We start from the raw sequence: 18,683 nt of genomic DNA, 5'->3' as shown, positions 1-18,683 counted from the left end.
GGTCAATCCCCGGTCTTTTCCACATACCGATTTGTCCCTGGGCTGAACCTGAAGTTGCTAACCGGAGGACGGGCAAGCACTTAGCATGGCCTCTTGAATCCACTCATGGTTGAATGAGAAATAATGATGGCATGTTGAGGACAGACCGTTAAAATCTGACCGAAATGTCGAAATGACTTCTGTTGTTCAGGCAAAACCGGAAAGTTGCTGATAAGTATGCAAGCTCTGGCAACGCCGTCGAACAAATGACAAACCGTGTGCTACAACATGTGAAGGTGTCGCATATTTACCCAACTCCTCCTGTTTGATTTGCTTATTGAGATTATAATGTTGGAAAAATTGAGACGACAAGAATAATAGATGTCCAATGTCCAATGATGTATTGGTACAGATGTCTCCAAGTCATTTGTTGCACCATTATATACAGAATATGGACAATGCATGTGGTATGGTATCCTGGCAGCGACTGCACACGAGCAGAAGGGAGATGTTTTGCAACACTGTCCGTTAGCGAAATCAGGTCAACCAGCGGATTACAGACGAACCTGAGGAAATCCCTTCAAACTGCCAATGAACTCAGAGACTGCGCAGCTTAGCATATTGAGATGTATCATTAAAGAGAGGAGCAGACGTAAGGTACAGTAAGCCTCGATATGACGGAGTTAATATCAAACAAACATCGTTAAAGAAGGAAGAGACCTCCACGCGAACCCGATGCTCAGCGTGGACGGCATTAAACGAGAATTTTTCAGAAGCAGACGCACGTGATCAGAGTCCTTTGCCATTAGCTGGGAACAATGAAGTATTTGTTTTTCATTTTCGTTTGTTAAGTATGGGAAATAAATGTATATGAGGTGCAGTGCTTGGCTAATGAAAAAAACAAAGATAAGCTCATTGCGTATTTGCACTAGGAAGTTCTGTGTTCATCTGATAAATGTATTGCATGTGATGGGTTGAAAAGTGTGACTGAGTGAACTGTAAATCTAATATCCAATAGTCCCATTTATTTCTTTATACCTCTATTTTTCACTGTACAAGACATTCTGCAAGAAACTCATTTTCTTTAGGGTACAAATAACCTGGCCCTTTAAAGCTTTTCAATAACTGTGCAGGAAGCCCTGGAGACACGCTTGAGCGACAGCCGCAGTAAAGGGAGAGACTGCTAAGTTCTACTTTGCAGGCTCAGCTGCTTGTTCTTCTGGCTTTTCATTCCTATTTTGACACAGGCCATTGGCAGGTCATAAAGGGAAAGACAAGACATCCATGAGAAAAACTGTGTCCGTGTTTTGAAGTTCCTATATTTAATTGACGTAGCTCAAAATTGGCCGTCAAGGGTACGTCGTGTTTTAAGGGTCTTTGAAGGCAACGCTTTTCTTCAGATAATGTGCTTTGTTTCCAGCGTGCATGTCAGGAGACCTCAGTTGAACTTTAAGGCAAGTTGAGGTTTCTCTTAAGTTCTCAATGCTGAGACACTTCGAGCCAATGGTCAGCCGGTGTCAGGCCATCCGTGGACGTCGATGACCCTTGGCTGATCAGGTTAGCGAATCGGTGCACAAAAAGAGACATGAAAGCAATGTTCAAAGGGCACAACGAAGTCTCATCTAGTTTTACTTCTTCTTCTCGTCTGAACCTTCCAATACACAAATATTTTCACAACATCATGGTCATCTAGTGTGAATAAATGTAATTCTATTTGATGACACATACAGACTACCGCCACCTGCTGGTAAGAAGAGTCATTTCCTTGTACGTAGACACAAAACTGTAATGTTTGAGGTGTGTCCATGTGCAACGTTTTGGTCCAAGCAGCATTAAATGACGGTCAACCTTCATTGGTGGTCGTCAATTTGGGCTACCTGGGCCTCAAGTCCCAATGAAGCAAGTAGTGACGCGATATTCGCTTTTGCATTTTTGCGTGTTTCCTGTAAACAGTCTGCTTTGATTGGTCAGCTTCAGTGGCTTGAGCAGGGACTATACATGTTCTATACCCATACATATTTGAACAACAATCAAAATCGGGAAAGCGTTACATTGGATGGAAAAATTAGAATACGCCTTGGAGTGCAGAATGACTCATCAACATTTTTCAGTCGTTGACGAGCTCTAAAATACCATTTAAAAAAATATTAAGAGATTAGAAACACCATTCAAAATCAAAATTATGAGAGAAGGGAACGATTTTAAAGAGTTATGATGACACGGAGGAAACTGCAGCCATTGACTTGAAGGTATTCTCTGTGTTTGGAAAAGTTCTGTGGATATCCATGGTTTTTTTGCAAGATGAGAATTAAAGACAGAATTAAATGCGATTAAAACATGCAAGCTGATTTGAATATGGTCTAAGCGCCTGAAACATAAATGGAAATCTCAGATTAAAATTGCACTGATGATAACAACATAATTTAGTAGTAGAAGTGATGCTAAGCTTTTACCCCTTAAGTTGAAAAATATGGTGAAAACCAGCTCAGGGTCTCTTAGAGAGCCTCTGCTTTACTTTTTGCATTTTAATTACAGGAATTAAATCAAAATGCTCATGAAAGAAAGAAAGTATCAGCTCGCCATCCTAAATCATAATAGTTAGGCCGATAGGGAAGCTATAAAATACTTGCCTAAGTATACCGCTGGCAGATTAATGCTTATTCACTACGAGTATTCATCAACATGTAATGTCATGGGCTGCAGGGAGGAAAAAAGGATTGATAAGTGGCCACTCAAACTTCCTCTCGACTTCCAAGCAGCCAAACACGCACATGCCATCATTAGGACTGCATAATAAAAGCCCAGATGAATAGCCAACATGGACAGGACATGCCAACGCGAGCATGGAAATGAAAATTGATGGCTGTTACACCCTGAAGATGAGCAGTAATGGAAGTAAAGGATGACAGGCTCGGATGCATGGGGGGTATGGGGGGCGGGCGACAACGACGACTGGCAAAGGTCAGCTCGCACAGCGGGAAGCATGATGGATGCGTGCTCAGAGGAGCCGCCGACGTCAAATGACATTTATTGCAATCAAAACTTTTACTTGAGGGCCAATTTGACACAAGACAGACAATCGATTCCCAACACTACGCCACAACTCAGAAGCCTCGGAAAAACGAGACGGCGAAAAACGAGACGATTTAATATTAGAGAAATTTGAGTTAGGGGCTATTGTTGAACATTCGTTCTGCTAAAATCTAAAACTTTGAGCTCATTTAACCCAAACAATCTGCACGTCTAGCCGTACCAACACACACTTAATGATTCTAAATCCTTGGTGCTAATAATCGACAGAGCCTATTTCCTGTCCAGCCTCCCAACTTTCTGCACATTCGCGTATGCAAGTCTGAACGTCACTTAAATGCCGAGCCAGGCTTGTGCTTGGAGCGATAAGGGAATTTTCCTGTAAGTCATAAGCAACTTCTCTCTGAAGGTTTGAGGAACGTAAAAGGAGAGCTGAGGGAGTGCAATATGCTGTTGCTCAGCAATCCTCTCCTAGTCCATTTATTTCAACGCCGCCGGCATCTGTATTTAACCCTTCCAGTTCTTTCTGACGTACCACCATTTGTCATTGTGACCGTCTGACCTGAGGTTCTAAGGCCAATTTACTTTTGTTCAGCGTAAAGCTGAGCTGAAATGAAATGGAAGCTGCCCTGTAGCCGTAACAATGGCCTAACTATATCTGCAAACTGAAGCAATTCTGTGAAACGAGCAAATGGCCTCAAATTGACTCAAAGCACATCATGGCAGGTTTGAAATGGCACGACCCTTACCACTGTCCCCCGCTTCCAGTGCCTTTAATGTTTGCTCTTTGAGTCGGTCAGCCTCGTGTTTCCTCCTCCTGTGTTCCTCTAATTTGATCTGGAGATCTTCTGCTGCCTGCTGAAGCTCTCGGAGCTGGGCCTGAAGGGAGACAATATGGGGACAAACGGCATCACAGATGAGTATAATATGGCAAACGTTTTAGTTAGAGTAAATTAAACTCTTAATATTCAAGTTTACAGTCGGTGGTACAGTGAAACTCCCCTGATGCTTCCCTCATTAGTGGCACAAATGTAAACAGAAAACACAAAAAGCAAAGCCTACGGTCATCTTGAAATTCTCTCCAGGTCACATACAAGTGGCTCTAACCAAATAACATATCCTGTGCAATGACATTTGGTTTGCATTTAAGTGCACCAGAGTCAATAAAGCTGGTTACTGTTGGTCAGTTAAGGTAAGGAGCATTTTAAAACTGTGCACTACGGTTTGCACAGTTTTGACGATGTAGACCATGTTTTGGCATGCTAGCAGTGGGCTACCATGGACGCAAACTTGGTTCTGTTTATTGGCAGGTCGACGTATCTCTCTAAAGAGTAAAACAGCTCATCTACTGGATTAGATTGATTTTGTACAGTTATTTATTCATGTTGCCAGACGTTGACTCCTACTGATGTTAGCAATCATTTGACCTCTAGCACCATGATATGGTCAGTGTTCACTTCAGTCTCAATGAAATGTGACAATGTCGTTGGTGGTCTTCTGAACTTTCATCTCGGACCACCATTACATTAGCCTTAAAGCCAGCCTGGACGTTACGTGATAGAACAGATATAGGACAGACAGAAGAGAAACAGCGACCTAGGCACGCATGCCATCTGGGTAATTTTTTTCTCTGTTGAAATACGCCCCAAAATGAAATCCAAATAGACTCATATTCCGACAAGAATCAAGTCTGGCTACATCAGGCTACCATCACACTGGTTTATGATCAAATACCATGCTAGCAAAGTAGGCTAAGATCATGAACATTCATTCATTCATTCATCATTTTTCTGTAACCGCTTGTCCTCCAGAGGGTCACAGGGGGATGGAGCCTATCTCAGCTGTCACTGGGCGAGAGGCGGGGTACACCCTGAAAAGGTCGCTAGTCCATCGCAGACTAGAACCCCCAATTAACCTAACAAGCATGTAAAGTACCAAAGTACCCGGAGAGAACCCATGCAGGCACAAGGAGAACATTCAAATTCCACACAGAAAGGCCACAGTCGGTCTGTGGATTCGAACCCAGATCAGTGTCAGTGCTTAACAGCAGCATGTTAGCGTTTTCATTTCAAGTGTGTTAGCATGCCGATGTTAACATTTAGCTAAAAGCACAGTGGTTGTGTACAAAAGAACATTACATTATATTCTACGGTCAAGCTTGCAGGAAATACAACATAAACATTGTAACATAAAGCCTCACAAGCACGTACAGAAAGCAGATATTTTAGGACAGAATTTTAGGACAGTGCTCCTCTTTTTCCGCATCAGTGTATCCACCTCCCAACCAGAACCAGAGTATTTACAAAAACTTGTAAGACAGCAGCCGGGCCCGCACAATGAGCTATTTAAATCACTTGCATCAGGAGGTGTTGCTGTCACACCAAAAATGACAGCTTTTGACAACCAAGCGTAACCTATCATCACTCTCTGTAATGGACCAATTAATATGAAAGAGCAGCAGCTTCTTGTTTGCGTATGTATGCGCGCTTTTGTGTGTGTGTGTGTGTGTGTGTGTCGATTCTGGCTTCCAATCTCTCCTCGGAGACTCTCATAATGCAGTGATGGATTCTGCATGGTTCAGCCAGGGATGACTAGCTTTCTAGGACATGCTGCTTGCTTAGCCACCGTCAGTTTGCAGCAGTGATTTATGGGCTCCATTATGAGTGCGCACGAACACATTTACTTGTGAATAACTTCCACAACATGTTAAGAAGTTGCTCTGGTGTTGAAATTGAATATACATTACTCTTACATTTCATCTGTTTAGTCAGAGATTAATCTGAACTGTAGTTTAATCAGGATGTGTGCAGATTATTCCTGTTGGTTAGTTCCTCTCTTGGAAAGTTGCCCCTCAGTTTAGACAGCTACAGACAAACAACATATTTTTAGCAACTGCTGCGCTCCATTTGCTGCTGTAAGATGTACTCTTAAGAGTGGGCTAATAAACATAAAGATAATCACAAAACTCCTGAAAGAGCATTTTATCCAACACCAGTTTGTATTCAATTAATCGTCAGCTTTCCCGTTTCTGCTGGTTCTGAGGGAATGCAGTGCCGCCGCGCTGCCCTCAGCTTTCATTGTGTAAAGGCTTCTAATTTGATTAAAAAGTTTTCTTGGCAAGCAGTTCCTTCAACAGCAGATTTTTTTCTTTAACCCTTGTACCGCAGGAAGAGTTCACTTTGGAGTCACTGTGTAAGGTTTCCAGCGCGATGCACCCCCAAGGTAACCCCTGCAATATCAACAGGGACACGCCGTCAGAGGAGGATCACAAAGCGCGGCAGGGCTAGGAGGGCTGGGTGACACTTCAGCCTCGATCTGCCAATCAGCCGCCAGAGGAGAGAACACGGAGGAAAAAACGAACAGAAAAGAAGAGCACAGGGTAGAAAAAAAAAAAAGCCCAGGGACCATCAGCTGGTAAATAAGATGTGTGTGTGTATGTGACAGTCAAATCTGTTGTCGAGTAAGTGCTATCTTTTTAACTGTATCATACGTTACAGGCAGTACTTGCTTTAAACAAGCCTAGTGTTCTTTAAATATATTTTTTAACATACCCAATGCTCAAATGTGCCACAAAATGCCTTGAAAGCGACTTCTCATGTAAATAATGCACACAATAACACAAGGATTTAAGGGCGGCCATGAGAAAGACAGAGAGCTGTAAAATGTGTTGCAGCAGCTGCAAGTCCTTCAGAATCCAAACTGCTGTTTATATTTCTAAATGACTGTAACGTCAAAGAAAATTCTAGCAACTTTTTTCCTACTTAACTGGCAATACATTAAACGACTTAAATCAGATTTATGGTTCTGCATCAGGTTTTTACCATCCCATACCCCGCCTTGTAGCCTACGCCATGCTGCAGCGGTGCTGACCCCAACAATGGTCATTGGTCCGACGCGCATTGCCTCATTCATGTCTCTCAGTTGCCGCAAAAGCACAGGAAATTCATCTTCCTTCTCCTTCCTACACACCATCTACTCAAACGTCCTTTCTTTTCTGAAGAGCAGAGGACTGTTGCTCATTTATTAACTTCAACTCCATCCATGCCGACACACCCGCACAAATGTATAAATGCTTACGCCAGCACAGGCTGCTACGATGTAGGCTTTGTGTAAACCCAACTTAACACTCAACCACTTACTCTACTGCTTCAGACTAATGGTCAGTGAAGTCACAGCTGAAGAGATATAAAATGTAAAGAGTAAAACCGTGATGTTTGCGGGTAGCAGACAACAGTATCACATAATATAGTACGGTGCTAAAGTAGGAGGACCCTCAGCTGGAAATGGCCCTGATCAACTGATCTCAAAGTGAGAAAAATGCTGGGAGGGAATCTGCTGCTTTTTTTTTTTTTGACAGATAGAAAGCAATGAACATCTCACTCTGACAAGGCAATAAGTACCTACACAGCAGGCCAGATTGGAAACTAGAAGCACAACAGACGCCTGTAGCAGCAGGTGACGCGTATGATCAAAACAGTATCATAGAGCACAAGCTGCTCACTAAGAATAGCAATCCTCAGAAAGGAATATATGTACAAAAGCGAATTAACCTCAGCGTCCCTTACACGTCGAGCGCGTTAGCCAGCTAGCCGCCTAGTAACGCCGCAGTCACACTGCACAAGTCGGCAAGGTGAAAAGTTAATTAAACGTGTTGAGGGCAACTAAAATATAATCCACGCAGGCGAGAGCTAAAAACTAGGAGCACATTGAGCACTTTTACGATCATTTTAGGGACGTGCTGCAACAGTGTGTTAAATGACAGAGGAATGAGGAATGATATGAGCAGAACTTCTCCAGGGAAATATCTCAACATCTATTAGATAAACTGCCACAAAATTTTGTACAGGCATGAATGATCTTGGTTACCTATCCTCTGGCGCCACCATGAGGTTGACGTTAATAATGTGCATCCTGCATAAAATGTTGACTAGGTCTACAGCGGAGCCTACGGTGGAAAAATGAGAGTTACAAATGTAACCTGGGTTCTATGAGTGCACAGTCTCTTGTGGTCAGGAAACTGAATCTATGAAGCGTCCGAGAAACGTTGCCGATGCTCCAGATAAAAAAGAAACAGCTGAAATATCACTGGACACATGTTAGCATGTTGATGGTCTGGTTCAGGACACTGCTGGACATAAGGAGTGTCTTACAAAGATGACTCTTGTTTCGATTGGTTCAAAATTCACTGATCAGCATTATTAAGATTGATTTGGGGCAATCATTGGCAACAGCATGTTTTCAGAAAAGTAAATGGATCACTTACTTATTCTAGTATTATTTGCAGTTCCAACTCAGAACTGCAAGAACTCAGAGTTGGAACAGCAAAAACAAAAAGTAATTGGTGTTTTCTGAGGGAAATCTTTAATAACCGTGTTCTTTTACGACTGCATGCTTTGTGAGCGCAGCAACTTCAGGAAAATATAGTCTACCTGCTTCTCCCTCCAGAGCAGCACTCCCTCCTCAATCAGCTGCTGTTTGAGTCGCAAACCCTCGTCCAAGGTCCTCATCTGGCCCTCCACGTACGCTCTCTCTCTCTGTCCCAGATTCCTGGAAGAAAGGCAAAAGAGAAGGAGCACAGCGCAATCATTACAGAGAAAACATCCGCCACCCCCGCTACAGTCAATGAGATGGTGCAATCCAATTTTTAAGGGCCCCACAATGCAGCAGGAATCCAAATGGGAAAACAGAAGAGTAAATAAGATGGGGGCTGATGCTCTACAGCAAATTGTTCCTGAAGTCTGGCAAACACAATATGAGTGTGGACCTTGTGAAAACCTAATGAGATACACTCGATACGCTCGTATGTGGGTTTTGGGGCGTATGGCAGCGGATGAAATAATAGAGGACTGTCAACAAAAGAAGTGGGTTAGGGTATTAGGAGGTACATTTACACAGCGCGTCGCATTTCTGCACCATGGTATAGTCTGTCTTTGCAGCAGGGCGCTGAGACAGTGATAAATATGTTCTGGCGCTGGGAATAATTTTTTATAAATATGTGTATTTACCAATGTACCATCTATGCAGCATGTAATTTATCTCCTATATAAACAAAATAAACGGCATGAAAACAATATGCAGATGAAAAGAACTCTTTAAAGTGAAGACAGAATATATGATGAGGTTGGGAGTCTGATTTACATATAAAATTTGGAGCTCCTTAAAACAATGTTGTGATCGGTGTATAGTACATTACACAAGAAAGTTTTTACACACAGTGACATCATGCCCCCTGGTGGCACAATGATTGAGTCACCATAGTAGAGCAGCAGGTGAAAACCATACTGCTGCTAAATAAGAAATATTAAAAGTTACAGAAATCATTACAGAAAATTTTATCTAATCACATGGAACTTGGTAAAATCTCTGTTTTACATTCAGATTTTTTTAAATAACTGGGTGCGTTGATGTCTGAGGACGTATGTTTTTGTCAAACTCCACATGTGTTATTTTGTAAATACTGACATTCATTCATTTTAATTCAACTGACCAGCAAGTGTTCTGGCAGTGAGCGTGGCTGTTGTACTCGTCCGAAGCGTCGCAGCAATCTGGCGAGAGACACAGGAGAAACCATTCCAATGCACTCGTGAGAAAACAGAACAGCATAGAGCAATATCAGCAAGCAGAGGTGAACAGTGTGCCTTCGCTCTGAGTCAAGGGATCGATACATAATTTGGCAACAGGGACGCACACAAAAATAATCTACAGCTATCAGCGATTTGTTTGGAGGTCTTTTCTGATGATGCGTGGATAAAATTTCTTTCCTGAAAAATAAAATCTGTAGGTTAAAAACACACAAGTCATATGGGAAGATTCTTACATTCCTACTCACGCTTAGCTTAGCTTAACATCGAGACTGGAAATGGAAGAAAAAGATAGAATGGTTCTGTTCAAAGTAAACTAAAGTCTTAAAACTTATAACCTCCGGTACTGTTTTAAGCAAAGCTAAGGCTGCTGACTGTCACCATATACATCATTTACCAATCGGACATGATACTGTATCATGCAGGACATTTAGATATACAATGAACGTCTGTTACATTCAGGCCCTTGCCAAAGAAGTGAACACAATGCTGAATAAGCTCATAAGTGCCTCGTAAATCTCTTTATTTTACAATATATCAGAGATTTAAATCCATTTTATGTGGCAACATTCCCGCACCAAGCAGTTATGACTCTTTGTCGGAGCGGAGGGGAGAGGAGCAACAGTACTAATGGTTACAAATGTGACCTGGGTTCTGTGAATTCACTCTCTCTCTTTCTTGCAATCAAGAAACTGAATCTATGAAGCATCCAAGAAATGTTGTTGATGTTCCAGATAAAAAAAAAGAAAAAGGAACGTTGTGTTCGGAGGACTTGTTCACAAATACTTAGAGTCTACACCGTGGCCTTCATGGGATGCCTATGCCATTGTAAATATTTACAATTGTAAGCTGATGTGTCGGCTCGTGTGGAATTGGAGTTGGAGTGCAGTGTTTGTGTAATTACTCTCTCTGCCAGAAGGGGGAGACAAACCTTAGAAACTGAAGCTTTAATCTGGATTAAAGTGATCATTATTAGCAATGTTATATTTGTGTGTGGTTTTGACATACCGACTTCCAGTATTGATCATTAACACATATTAAGTGTCACATCTACCTGACTTTGATTAATTGGGCCGCACTGATAAGACATGTGTATATGCTTTAGCACATGTGTTGAGTCATCCTCAAAGATGAGGATTAGATCTTTGTGTCTGAACGACATCTCTGTCTCTGGTTCAGAGAGGGGTCTCTTGAGATCAGCCGCTTATAACAGCTGCATAGTGTTTTGTAAGTGCTCAGATCTCAGCTTTTGCTCTGATGTCTCACCCAAGAAAGTGGGCACAGTGTGAAATTTCTCAATTACCCAGAACCCCATTGGTGACCAGTGGAAGGAGAGCATTACGCCGCCCAAAAAAAGGGAAGAGAAGAGCTCTCAACAAGCGGTCAAAGAGGAAAACGAGAAGAAAGACGAGACGATGTGTTAGCTATTAAGTGGCTCCATTCAAGGCAGGGAAGGTAAGGGAAGACAAGTGGGAGTAGAATAAATGAGAGAGAAAAGGATGAGGAGGGAGACTGGGAAATATTCCCCTACTGCTCTTTCATCCCTCATTCGTTCAATTTTTTTTCCACTTGCGATGGCTGCATGCTGTCTAATGCTGCTGCTGCTCCTGAAAGCGCTGGTGACAGAGCTGAGATGTCGACAACAGAACGTATTGAATTTCTCCAAAGTGGAGAGCTAGTGGAGAACAAAAGTGGAAGAGAAAGGGGCCTGAAAAAGTATCTGATTAGGCATAGCGTGTGGCATATTCTACAAGAAAGGATGGAGAAGAGCCTCGTGGAGGAAGGAAGGACAGGATGTTTTTCAAGGAAAGCTGAGCAATGAAAGTGTGTATGTATGTGTTAGACGGCCATGTGTTGTTTGCTGTGTCTACATCATCTGTTTGTTTGTACTGCAAAAAGGAGTGACAGTGTGTACATCAATATGGCAGCTTCTTGACATAAAGTAAAATATGAATTCCTGTCCAAGTCTGCAAAACACACAAAGCGGGGTAAAGCAAACAGTACAACTTTTTAAAGAGTGAAACAAGAACTTAAAAAAAAAAAACATCCTAAGAGAAAGATATTCAGAGCAAACATAAAACAGCAAATATCCATTTTCTGAACAGAATACATCAGCACTTAAAACGTTTTCCTTGTCGTCCACATTGTTAACCCGCTGCCTCGCTTCAAAAAGGCTCTGTAAAGTTTAAGTCACCTCTCGGGAGAGTAGGATCATCCAACAAATGCAACACAACGTAGCCTTACCACAGATGCCATCATTGACTCGTGAAGACGGGATGTAGTGTGGGCGGAAACCCAGATTGGTGCAGTAGAATCGGCCACGTGGACAGGCAGAGGTGCCTACGCAGGGACGGGAGAAGAGGTCAAAGAGGTCAGCACTGCGTAATAAACCTTCACAGACTAACTAATCTATCTGTAATACATGCATGAACGGGAGACACAACAGAGCATGTCCCTTTTCAAAGTTTTAGACATATGTTTTAATCAAAGTAGACAAGACTGGGGAGTTTGGCAATATAATTTTAGTAAGATTCTCAGTCATCAAGGCCGTAGTTTGTCTAAAATTAAAAGTAAAACAAAGATAATTGGGCTTGTTTGAGTTTTCTGGAAGACCTTGGATGAGTGGTGAAACATCTTCAAGTCCAGTTGCCTTTGTTTTTGCTCTGTTTGTTGTTTTTTTACATAAAATATGGTTTCCCAGTGTCAAATAATGAGTGCAACTAATTTTGACTTTTGAAAACACCACAAATACAACTCAACTGTATGATGTGTGCGAAATTTTCACCTCTGTCTTTTGTTTGTGCTTCACTCGACAGATTGCATGGAGTCAGTTCTCGTGGTCCATCACTCTGACATCTTGGTGATACAACCATTCTCCATTTGTCTACCTGAACCTCACTCAGACGTTGTTTGTGTTGTTACAAGACTGCAGCGTTCTGCGCCGGCTTTAAGTGTGTGAGCGAGGCCTGGCTAACAGCAGCATAGAGGGTGTTACAATAGTCAAGATGAGATGAGATAAAAACATGTATGACCCTTTCAAAAATTTTAAAAGACAAAAAAAGACTTGACTTTAGATAAAAGTCTCAGTCGGAGAAAAAAAAAAAGGGCTTTACTGTTTAACTGAAATTCACGGTTCATTATCACACCCAGGTTTCTAACACTGGGTTTCACATTTGTGTACAGGGAACTCAGGTACATATGAGGAGTATCATAGGCACAAGACACTGATCAGGCATAACATTATGACCACCTTCCTAATATTGTGTAGGTCTCCCTTGTTGCCTCCAAATCAGTTGTGACTCATCAGAGAATGGACATGGACCTTCTGACGGTGTCCTGTGGTGTATGACAACAGAATAAGTAGGGGCCTTTGGGTCCTATAGGTTGAGGGGAGGGGCCTCTGTGGATCATCCCACAGATACTTGATCAGTTTGGGATCTAGGATATTTGGAGGCCAGGTCAACACCTTGTGCTGTTCTTCATGTTTTTTTAGTTGTTCCTAAACTGTTTTTGTGTGTGTGCCTGTGTCAGGCTGCATCCTGCAGGGGGTGTCTGGTCTGGTCTAGGTGGGTGGTACATGTCTACATAACATCCACACGAATGCCAGGTTCAAATGTTTCCCAGCAGAACATTGTATTGTCACAAGATGGTCAATGTTGTTTACTACTCCTGTCAGTGGTTTTAATGTTGTGGCTGATCAGGGTAAATTCAATAGTACTTCAAACCCACATCCTCTAAAATAAAAACAGAGTTTTTACAGAATCAACAACTCTCTCAGCTATTTTGAAATAATAGCAGCAAGCCATATCCTTCATGGAGCTCAGATTTAATACATGACTCTTATATTAGAGTACATTTGTTTTTACTAGTGTACCTAATGAATTGGCAAGTGAGTGTGTATACTGTGATGTTGGTTTCACTTCCACCTGTTCAAAAACACTGATAATCAAACAGAAGTAGTAAGTCTTTATTTATTTTTTCCCTCCACAAGCTGAAATGCTGTGTGCAGTAATTATTAACAGTGTCCAAGTCACTGTGTCCACACACACACACAGCTTGCAGACATTGGTAAACAGAGGATTAACTCTTTACCTGGTTCATCAGAGCCATCTTCACAGTCGCAGTAATCATCATTCACCTGCTCAAAGGGGATCATCTTCGACCCATCAATGCAGAGAAAGGACTTCCTCTCCCTGTAGAATCTTTTATCTGTTACAGAATAAAAAGAAAACAACGTGTTCTTGAGCTACAGCTAAAACAAACTAGACTGGGGTTACTGTTAATGCCCTGGACAAACATTAAAAGAGGTGACAGCTTCATAAGAACAAGTAACATGTTGTCTTTAATGAAGCTTATGAGATGTTAAAGCTGCGGACTGTCAGCCCGTGCAGTATTATGAACAATTACAATGACAGCGTCTTAGCTTTAATGCTAAAAGGGCAACAGTGAACTTACAAGACGAGGATATTCCTCTTATTTTCCGAGAGTCCACAAAACCACACCAAAAGACAGCTGCGATAATAACGTGGAGACGCATGTCAGTGGCCGGAATTGCAAACTCCGTGCCTCCTGCCTCAGAAAATCCCGCTCAAGGGTGTTTCAAACTCACGATACGCTACCAGCATTTAAACTGGCCATGTTCTGACTTCCTGAAACACGCGGCCTCGTGACGCCTCTGGGGCGTTCTATTGGTTGCTGCTCGGCGTCCACGTGATCGCTACGACCAATCACGAATGAGAACGTCTGCTTATTATAAACTGTGAGCACGCTTGTGGATGTTTATATTTTGACCTTAGTGGCATTTTTTTTTAAAAAAAGGGGGAATATGAGCGGACTGTGAGCATTTTCAGGATAGTTCAATTAAATGTGTTTTATATATTAATTAACAGCTCTTGTTTGTACAAGAAGTTCATGTAACAAGTGATAGTGAGACAATCTGTCCGTGGTTTCAAAAGAAAATAAAGAAAAATAACGAGTCATTAAACGCAACACTGTGACCATTCATACATTCATTCCATTCATAACGCTGCAACTTTTACATGCTGGGATTTTCCAGCTTTCTGGTTATTCACACCAGTTTAACATCTACAGTCTTACAGTTTTCTATTCACTCATCACGTTGAAATATTATTAATATAATATGGCAGCACTTTTCATTATTATTTTCGATGGACAGACAGATAGATAGATAGATAGATAGATAGATAGATAGATGGCAAATTTAAATTTACAAACACATGTAAAATAGTAAAAAGATACCTTTATTATTAATAATAAAAAATATTTACAAATTTTACAGCATGAAAAACAAGTTGGATACATTGTCAAGTTGCAGTCTTTTTATGAGCGCGTGAACTGCTCGGAGGCACTTGAACGCCGACTTAAAAGTAAACCTGAAAGTCAGTTTGCAACAGTGTGTAAAGAAAATATATCTTGTTTCCTTATTCATTTGTCATTTCTCACTGTTAAGTCGTGTGTAAAGACCTGCACTGCACAGGGACTCCTTGCTCTGAAGATACGACAGGTCTCGGATCATGCCCGGGAAGGAGTATGAGTCCAAGGGAGGACGCAGTGGAAACATCGGCATCAGTCCAGATGTCATGTAGGGTGACATGAAGCCTGCCATCCCGCCGCTTGCAGAGGAATAAGCCAGCCGCAAGGGACTGACGCCGAGGCGAGGGCTAAGCCCGTACAGGCTCTCTCCCCCGGCGGCAGGTGGCATGTGGAGCGGGGAGAAGGCGGACTTGTTTCCCAGAGCGCCAAGCGCACCGGGCAGTCCAACGGGAGGCCTGAGCGCGCTGGGGAGATTAGACGGAGACGTGCTTTCGGTTTCAACTTTGTTCTCTTTCGAGCTCAGCGCCAGCTCGATGGATTTGACAATGTCACCTCTGCACGTTCTCACCATAGACTCCAGGGTGTCCCGTTTCTGGTGAGGGAAGATCTTGGCCATGATGTCGGTGGGGTCGCGCTCCGGGCTCGTGTAGTCTTTGGGTTTCTCCGATTCGCTCCCTGACTCGTGGTCCGAGGAGGAGAGGGACCTCTGCGGACTCCCCGTGTGGTCTGAGCGCTGATCGAAGACCGGGGATGGACTTCCACTGTCGACACTGCCTGAAGTGGCGTTGTCCTTGCTGGGAGACATCTCCCTCTTGTCAGTTGGAGAGGGCAGCCGGGCGGCGTGGGGTTCAAAGAGTTGTCGACCCATGAATCCGTTATATACGTTGTACTTTCTTATTCTGTCATCTAAAACACAGAAAAAATAAATATATATATATAAATATAAGGTTAGTATTCTGTTCAAGTCTGCAACAAGCTGTGTGTAAAACAATCCAACCCTGATTAGTAAAACTTTAGTTACTTCACTGTGATACAATTAAAATACTTACTTATCTTATTATCTACTCGCTTAAGATTTTTTGAGTCCTAAAATTAATCATTTCCAAATACATCTACACTCACCATCTTTATGGTTCTCTGATCCAAACACATCAAAGCAGGGACCTGTTGCTGGAGTGCTGCTGGTAGATGCTGGGACTCCGGCGCTTAGAGGAGATCCCTGAGGCATCCCTGCTTCCCCTCCGATACCAGCGCCGGGGTACAAGAGCCGGAGCTCCCGGGCCTCGCTCTCCTCCTGAGCCTGCTGCCTCCTCAGTGCCACCTGCGCGGCCATGACCCGCTGCCTCTCCGCTATCAGCGTGCACTTGGCGCACACGCAGTCTCTCCAGCGACAGAAGCGCTTGTGGCCCTTGAGCGCGGAGACCACGCCGTGGTTCCTGCACCGGGCGCACTTCGGGGTCCGCGGGTATCCCCTCTCCAGCGCGGGGTTGCAAGCCCGGAGAAAGAGAGGCGGAGGGCGCAGGAGGGAAGGGGGGACTTGCAAGCTCCCGAGCGGGTTGGCGGCGGGCCCGGCCAGGCCTAGAGGTCTGATCCTGCTCTCCATTGCTTGATCTAAACTCTCAAGCTGTCAGTTAATCGCGCAGTCATTCAGGTTATTCGGCCTTCTCGGAGTGGCTGGCGTCTCTCTACTGCGCTGGCACCCTGAACCAGCGAGCCTTAAGTGCCTCCTCACCAGGTGGTTTGACATGAAATACAACACCCTTGTCACACCCCTTTCCGCTCAAGCCTCTTAATACCCTATCATGTTTATTTGCATCCCGGATGACTAGTAGTCTAATCTGATGCAACTGAGCCTATATGCAGCTTTGGTTTAAGAAAACTTTAGGCCTGCCAAGACCACAAGAAGTATGATCTTTAAATTAACTTTAAAAAAGGGATCTTAGTAAAATTGCATTCATATTTCCATTAAGGTTTTGTGTGTTTTTAAGATAATATGCAGTACAAGCCGTGTTGCCTGAGGTCAGCTGCACACAATGACCCTTTAGTTGCCCTACTGAGCAATGAATATTCACCATTTAGGATGTTTTTAACACAACAATGGCCTTAATAGGCACAAAAGCAACAGGTAATTATCTACCTGGTTATTCTGTTGAACAAATTACCTCGACAAAAGGCCCATCTGTCAACAAACACCGAGCGAGATTGGCGGAAAACTAATCACACCTTGTCACATGTTTCATTCATTTCTCTCCATTCAAATGGGATCCGGTTACAAGCACCAGATTGCCTTACCGTTACTACACGAAGAACAACATGAGCGCAATGTGGCAAACACAAGCGCAGTGTCGGTCACCAAGGGAAACATAACTAAAACATTGTTTGCCATGCATTTGCACGTGCAGTCTTTGTGTGTGCGTGCAACTCATAGTCAAGCCGTGGCAATAGACGCCTCTATGAACTGACTGTACTATGAGGTGCAGGACATATAAAATAAAATAAATAAATAAAATACTAACATAAATGTTATCCTCAGCTGTTAATCATAGGCGAGACACCCCAGGGCCTTCTCTCGGTGTCCCTGCAGTTCTGATTCTACTCGCTCTGAATAATGGATGTGGATTAAAGAAGAAGAAGAAGTGGCTGGAAGCAATCCATCTCCTTGTGGCACTTTATGGAGATAATAATTCCCCAAAGGGCATCTTTGAGAAAGATCCGCTATGTCTGAGGCAAGGAAAATGACTTGAGATATGCTGCAGACATAACTGTTAGTCATTAGCAGTTACCACACTTGCAGGCTTGTAGGTGTTTCAGCTTGCTGATAAAAGAAGATAACATTTAAAAAAAAAAAACTTCTCTACTGCTGGTACTTTTCTCCACTTTTTCTTCTTCTTCGCACGGATGCCTGTTCCGTCATTGCCTGAATGATGGATCTTATCAGAAGCATAACTCCCTCTTTTGTAATATGGGGAGAAGGTATAACCACACATATTTTGTACAATCCTGCATGCGATTATGCAAAATCTAAAGCAAAAACTCTTCATTATATAGAGGGATTTTTTTTAAAAAAAAAGAAAAGAAGCATAATGAGCCTTTGAGAGGTGAGTCTGCAAATTGTGGAAAGATGTTCCACTAGTTATGGGCCCGGGTGGATAGGGGTTGGTACAGACTCACTCCAGCTGTGCAGGACAGGGAGATAACCTGGGATGCATCCGTCAACGCAGATTGCTAAAAACATAAATAAATGCCAGTGATGCAGATGCTGCGTGGACGCACACGCAGTTTGTTTTTATTTTATCATTGCATCCACTGTGAAGTGGAATTCGATGTTTGGATTTTGTGGCCGGCGAGTTTATCCAGACACATTAGGCTGCTCCCACCTGGCTTCTATACACAGACCACTTAGGAGGTTTATATGGACCAGTTGCAGCCCGGACGGCTGGAAGAATCATTTGCCAATGTCTGCGTCACTGTGTAATGAGCTCTTGAACTCACTTGCCAAAACATTATGTACACCTGAAAAGAAATTACTCTTAATATAACAGTCCCACACTAACTCCTCCATCATGACAAAGTTCAATTTATGTTAAAACAGTGTAAGAAAAGTGGTAATTCAACTGTATGACCATTTTTGGAGAATGCAGTTTGTGGTGCTGTTAAACTGGATTGAATATCTATATTTATGTAATATGTAAATATTTCTGTTATTTAGCCTAGCCCACTGACTAAAATGGGGTTGTCAGAATAACACAATTCAATGGT

The 18,683-nt window shown here is 42.8% G+C and overlaps 2 protein-coding genes across 2 annotated transcripts in view; both read right to left on the bottom strand.

Annotated features, from left to right (window-relative positions):
- Positions 1 to 14,268, bottom strand: part of LOC311490313 (glucosidase 2 subunit beta-like) — a 134,858-nt gene extending 120,590 nt beyond the window's left edge. The window contains exons 1-6 of the mRNA XM_084547739.1: positions 14,046 to 14,268; positions 13,683 to 13,799; positions 11,835 to 11,930; positions 9,497 to 9,554; positions 8,439 to 8,556; positions 3,759 to 3,888 (exon numbers count right to left, since the gene is read on the bottom strand). Of these exons, the coding sequence (XP_084403865.1) occupies positions 3,759 to 3,888; positions 8,439 to 8,556; positions 9,497 to 9,554; positions 11,835 to 11,930; positions 13,683 to 13,799; positions 14,046 to 14,127 (601 nt within the window). The 5' untranslated portion in view covers positions 14,128 to 14,268. The remainder of the gene's footprint in view (positions 1 to 3,758; positions 3,889 to 8,438; positions 8,557 to 9,496; positions 9,555 to 11,834; positions 11,931 to 13,682; positions 13,800 to 14,045) is intronic.
- Positions 14,269 to 14,949: 681 nt separating this feature from the next.
- On the bottom strand, positions 14,950 to 16,527 carry LOC311493860 (doublesex- and mab-3-related transcription factor A1-like; the record flags this gene model as incomplete). The annotated part of the gene is made up of 2 exons (XM_084552647.1): positions 14,950 to 15,830; positions 16,047 to 16,527. The coding sequence occupies 2 exons, from the start codon at positions 16,525 to 16,527 to the stop codon at positions 15,043 to 15,045; spliced, it is 1,269 nt and encodes a 422-aa protein (XP_084408773.1). The 3' UTR covers positions 14,950 to 15,042.
- Between the last annotated feature and the right edge of the window lie 2,156 nt (positions 16,528 to 18,683).

Source organism: Chelon labrosus (genome assembly GCF_963514085.1).
Source record: "Chelon labrosus genome assembly, chromosome: 1".
Classification (NCBI taxonomy): domain Eukaryota; kingdom Metazoa; phylum Chordata; class Actinopteri; order Mugiliformes; family Mugilidae; genus Chelon; species Chelon labrosus.
The sequence above is the reverse complement of the archived record's forward strand: the minus strand, read 5'-3'. Positions and strand labels throughout refer to the sequence as shown.